The sequence below is a fragment of the Anarrhichthys ocellatus genome, unplaced genomic scaffold (assembly GCF_004355925.1).
Source record: "Anarrhichthys ocellatus isolate YVR2014 unplaced genomic scaffold, GSC_Weel_1.0 scaffold51, whole genome shotgun sequence".
Classification (NCBI taxonomy): domain Eukaryota; kingdom Metazoa; phylum Chordata; class Actinopteri; order Perciformes; family Anarhichadidae; genus Anarrhichthys; species Anarrhichthys ocellatus.
Window position 1 is genome coordinate 924980 of NW_022280081.1, and position 5942 is coordinate 930921.

The 5942-nt window shown below is 45.1% G+C and overlaps 1 protein-coding gene across 9 annotated transcripts in view; it reads left to right on the plus strand.

Annotated features, from left to right (window-relative positions):
• The window catches only part of dachd (dachshund d), a 110933-nt gene extending 104991 nt beyond the window's left edge, over positions 1 to 5942 (plus strand). For 5 of the 9 annotated variants that reach the window (XM_031870190.1, XM_031870193.1, XM_031870191.1 and 2 more), the window contains exons 9-11: positions 436 to 594; positions 1690 to 1758; positions 5593 to 5942. In XM_031870190.1, the coding sequence (XP_031726050.1) occupies positions 436 to 594; positions 1690 to 1758; positions 5593 to 5630 (266 nt within the window). In that variant the 3' untranslated portion in view covers positions 5631 to 5942. The remainder of the gene's footprint in view (positions 1 to 435; positions 595 to 1689; positions 1759 to 5592) is intronic. The other 4 variants (XM_031870192.1, XM_031870194.1, XM_031870195.1 and 1 more) reach the window with 1 other exon arrangement.

Below are 5942 nucleotides of genomic sequence, written 5' to 3' on the forward strand. Positions count from 1 at the left end.
CACACACACACACACACACACACACACACACACACACACACACACACGGCGATCTGCTTAGCGCTCTCAGTCAGTTGACATAATTGGTAATACACATTAAGTTAGAGAAATCCACCCTCGGTCTCATGTTAAATGCATCAAGCTCATATGCTAACTGTGTCGTTTATGTTTAATGAGAGAAATTCATGAAAAATATCCCAATAAATGTTTCAATTTGCTTCAACTCCCTCCAGCAGTTTGTTAAGGCGCAGTCGGTATTGTCTTTCATTATGGAAGATCTTTATGTATTATGAAATATTTAGCTTTAATTGATTTCCTCTTTTCTAATATAGTGTACTAAAGTGTACTTTCTACTAAATTAGCATATTATCCTTTTTTCCCCCGCCCTGCTAGAAAGCAACAGCTGCAATAATCCCATTCTGTCCCCCGTCGCAGCGATCGTTCAGAAGCGTCTGAAGAAGGAGAAGAAGGCCAAGAGGAAACTCCAAGAGGCCCTGGAGTACGAGTCCAAGAGGAGAGAGCAGGTGGAGCAGACTCTGAAGCAGCCCTCGCCCTCCGACAGCATGCGGTCACTCAACGGTCAGATGCTCCACAGTGAGATGCTCCTACTGTACATTACACTTTTCAGACAGCTGGTGGGGTTACTAGTGGGACAAACGGGCGGAGGGGGGGGGAGCCAATGTGTCCATTCCAAATGTGATTTTGTCAAGAGTTTATTTCATAGCAATGCTAATAAGATAAGCACAGCTGTCTTATCGCGGGCTTTACGTTCATAAAAGTGATAAATAATGCTGTTTTGTTCAGAATGTGAATACTGTCTGCTTGGAGTTTGTCACCCTGTGCACCAGGGCTGCTGCTATTGATTATTGTCATCATATATTCCTGTGGATCGGAGACTATTATAGATTACAATAGTGAAAAACCAAAAAGCTCATTAAAGCTCCTCAAAGCCGAAGGCGACGTCTTCACATGTCTCGTTCTGTCCACAACCCAAAGATGTTCAGTTTACAATGATGTACACCTAGAGAGGGATTGGAGTGTTTGCTGGAAAAAAAGGATAAAGTCATTGATTGATTATTAAAGTGAACTCTTGTAATGGTAGCTTAGAGTTTGTTTGAATCATTGGTAGAGGTGTAAAGTAACTAACCACACACATATTGAAGCACTTCCAGCACAGCGTCGTTCATTACTTTTAGCTCGTCCACTTGCAGAGATTAGGACTTGCATACAAAACACGCTGAGCTCATAAAATAAGATTTACTGTCGGTCTGTCAGAAAATGTCATGGTAATACCTCAAATCTTTTTTTAATGCATCAAATCCGGCCATTGCTAGCCACCAGCAGTACACAGGACGGGGTTATAAGACCAGAGACAAGATGACAACAAGACGACGACCATTTCCCCCTTTACAAGACACTTCAGTAGATTTGACCACCAACTCTTCTGCACTTTTTGTTCAGCAAATGTTTGAATGCAGGGTCGCACTTTAAATGGATGCTTATTCCAAAGTGTTGAGTCAAGGACTTGAGTATACTAAGAACGATCCGATTAATAAGGCACACGCTACAGATACAGCCCGGAAAACAGGCTCCGCCGCCGCGTCTGAGCGAGCGATGCTGTGAGCCCGGCGCTGTGATAGGTGGGTGTCTGCAGGATGTTTAACGGCGGTGATCCCTCTCTTCTCTCAGACTCTCTGACCCCTGAGATGGAGAGTGACCGCAGCAGTGGAAGAACAGATGCTGAAAGGACAATACAAGGTACAGGGGCTCAGATGAGACAATAAATCTCTCTCTCTTTCTCTGGCTCTTACTCTTGCTCTCTTTCTCTCTCCCTCACTCACACACACACACACACACACACACACACACACACGGCTTCAGTTTATGAACATTAGTGTTACTGTGCCTGCTGTTCAGGCATACAGCTCACCATCTGGGCCGCAGCACTAGGTCAAGATCATTGGTTTTTCTGTAGGAATAATATTGCTCTTTTGCTCGACTTTTAGCGTCCGAGACGCTTTTCAGAAGCAGATCTTTGTTTCGAACGCGGATAAAAGATGACACGGAGAAAAAAAAAGGCGAAGCCAGAACGTCGCGGAGAAAGAAGCGAGAGAAGTGTTGTGTTTACAGCTCAGGAAGCATTAATGAGTCATAAAACCGCCAAAAAAAAGCAGCGGAATCCCCCCTTTGATAGCAATAAACGGGGCAAATCAATCCATTTTATGAATAAGCCTTGTACATTTTTAATGGTTTGTTTGTTTGTTAGCCTTGGGGGTGCAGTATGTGTTTGGGGAAGGGCGCTCCGGCGATAACCTTCCATGGGCTGCCTGCTATCTGTGTTTACCCAGATACAAGACACCTTGCAGAGGTTGAATGTCCTCATTATCACTCCGACGTCTCCCTTTTTTTAAATATGCCTCGGCAGCGTCTGCTCAGAACCGCCCTTATCAGTGGGAGGGGTCCCCGATTTACCCGGGGGAAAAAAACCCGCTGCGTGTAATCCGCCGTGAAACGTGGAAAATATTCCTCTCTGCGTGCTCGAACAAGTCGGGTTCCTTTAACTCTTTAATGTTTGATTAGTCCACTTGAACTGATATTTTGTGAAAGGGCAAAAAGAAAGGCAGAGCACTAAGTGAAATGGTGACTCCTCCTTAATTAAATGTCATTCAGTCACTGCGGGGATCTGAGCCAGTTTGATGTCCAAAAAAAGGAAATCCATATGTCACCATTCAAGAGATAACTTGTAGATACAGCGTTAATTATAGCCTCCTATTTCATACCAAATTTGTATGATTTAACCACTATAATTTCTTTACTCTCATATGAAGAGCTGGCCCTCTTTGTAGTGTAATTGTGTCAAATGAAATGTGTTAAAGCTTCACACTCTATAGTGACAGCAGCCATTGTCCTGATTAAATGTATAAGACTGCTTGAAATGAAACACATTCTCTGGGATCTACTCCCTGTTAGGAACGCTATGATGCGGCCGTATCATCAATGTTTTTCCCGCGGTCTCTCCATCACTCCTGATGGTCGCCTTGAAGAGTGGGATGAGGAGGGAACCTGAATAACGGGCTGCATTTTCTGTTTTTGTTCAATTAGAGAAGCATTTGTCTGCCACCCATGTCTCCTCCGCTCCACTCCGAGAGCCTCGCTGTATAATTAACCTCGAATGGCAAAAAAATGATGTTGATAAATTACACAAGCAGAAAAAGGGGGAGAGAAAAAACAAGCCTATGACTCGCATGGAAGCCGAGAGGAATGTGTGGGTATATTCTCGACTCCAAACTCAGGGAGGCGAATGGAGGGAGAATGAAAGAGAAGGAGAGAGAGGGGAGGGGGGGAGAAAAAAAAATAATGAGGGCATAATTTTAGAGAACTAATTATTTCTATTTGTCTTTTGTCACACTTCTCTAATTCTGCGATATTAACACAGTCTGTGTTTATTAATTGCTTTTACAGTGTTTTGAATCGGGTCCAAGAGGGAAACGCGGCTCTTTTCACAGGCAGGCGAGCTACTGGGACCTCGTACCCCGCCAGTACTGCCTGGCAACGGTGCACACGCCAATATCTTCCCCCCCAGTATCGTCTCCGGTTCCCCGCCGCTCCCCACTCGACGTGTTCGGCAAGTTTACACGACCCCTGCGCGCCGAGATAAAGTTCTTTGTTGCAAGATTAAACATCAAAACAGTTAAAGTGAAATTAAAATTAAATGAATGAATGTCACTGAAGCAAAAAAAAGACTGTAATTAATGGATCCCTTAATTGTCTTCATAAAATATTTGCATGGGCATAATTTGCATAATTTACATGTATTAATTAATCTTTCAAAGGAATTTTGTGCTGAGACAAGCCAAAAAATTCCCTTTGTTTTATTTAGCATCTAATGAAATATTTATTCTCTTTAATGAACTTTTCATCTTGATTTGAATATAGAAATGCTAAAGTTTTTAACATATTTTAACGAGGCGGGCCTTTCATAAAAACAGCGTGTCAAGACGTCACAGATTCCTCATCGCGTGTGTAAAGCGGATGTTTCAACAAAAAACGGATTTCAATCAGTGAGATGAGCAAAAAAAACAAACAACGCCCCCTCTCCACGACGCGTTCAATGACGTCATCCGTCAGGTGATTAAAACCGTCTTTCGTTCCCGTTAACGCCCCGACGGAAAAAAAATGCAGCCCGGTAGACAGACGACCGAGAAGAGCGCGGGATCGTCTGCTCTTGTTGTGAAAGGGGTTGGGTTGCGTGTGCGTCTGTGTGGAGTTGTGTGGGGGCCCACACTCGTCGGCCTGTCTGTTCCTCGTAGTGCTGCATTCATGCTATAATGACTTTTACACAGGACTCGCTGGTTGTTGCTTGAATAGAGGCAGCCATAGTGCAATGCCTCTGAGACCTACGGCAGTGCTGGGTAATTAGCCTGTGTGTTTGTGCATCCCCCCCTCCTCCTCTCCAACACACGTACTGTACACACACACACACACACACACACACACACAACAAGCCTTTGTTGTCTCCACTCCATGCACGACAAAACATAAAACAGACTAATAAGGACTAATTGATAAAATGTATAGATATTAAAGCACAAGTGGTGACTAAGAAGGAAAAAACTGCTGTTTTTTTAATAATAGAAAATAACCTGCTGCTCTGAGTTGTACTCTCAGGTGTTGTAAAGCAGGTGTGTCCTCCGTGTTGAGCGTCGTCTCCTACGTCCTGCTCGGCTCGCGTCACGTCCAACAACCGGCGCCGCCGAACCTCTTCGTGCGCGGTTCTCTTTTTTTACACCGTTGAATTATTTATGCTCACAGCCACAGAGAGGTGCGCTCCTCAAAGGCATCGCCCCCCCTCCCCTCCCCACGCGGCAGAGCAAAATGTGCAGGTAATAAACGTCAAAACGTGCTCCTGAACTGCGCTAACAGATGCTTCCTCCCCAGCTCAGCGTCGGAGCGGCGCTGCTCGCTCAGGCGAACGCTCGAGACGAGAGACGTTTTCCGCTGGAAAATGGACAAAGCTCGTTAGGTTGGAGGTGTCAGGAGATAATGCGGCGGAGGGGAATGTCTGCCGTCTCCAATAAACACTTATTTCCACGCAGGAAGTGTCACTTAAGAGAGCGCTTTACATCGCGAGTGCAGCACTGTGTTCAAACAGGCGCATCAGTGGAGAAATCTGACCCAGCTTGTGACGCCTGGAGTGTGGTTATCATAGCTGCTCCTGCAGTGGCTGTATGAAATATGCATGCAACAGCGTGGTTACATTTGTACGTCCCGACCGATGCACTTAAATACAAAGGCACCACTACTTTGGTTGGCCCCTTGTTTTCTTTCCACCTGACACCATCACGCATTATCATTTCTCTGAATTAAGCGACTGTACGCGGCATTTAATCGCATCGGTCATGGCCGCTCACGTAATCTGGTGCTGAAATCGGGTTTGTGAATCCGTGGCAGCACCGCTGAAAGTGAAAGACCAGAGGGCAACAATTTTGTGAAGTTAATGTCCCATCGAACACTCCTCAATAGTGCATTTTGCGTCAGCAGGATGTGTTAGCTGTTGGCTAATCCTTAGCTCCTGTGTGTCCTCTGTTGCAGATGGAAGACTGTTCCTGAAAACCACCGTGATGTACTGATAAGGCCGCGAGGAGCTGGAGGAGATAAATCATTCAGAAAAACAACAACAACAACAACAACAACAACAACAACAACAAAAAAAAGGAAAGAAAAGAAAACCGTGAAGATTCTCAAGAGCCCTCGTTCAGGCTGGTTTAGTGGAGGGAAGAAGTCGAGCTGCTTCACTGGGAATGCTGGAGGAGCTCGTGTCTGAATGTAGAGTAAGAAGTCTTTTCCTCTCACAGAGGCCAACGTGAGATAGTTCGGTAGAGCAGGTTTTGACGTAGCAGGTTGGCCAACGCGAAGGACAAAACACATTGAGCACAGTAAAA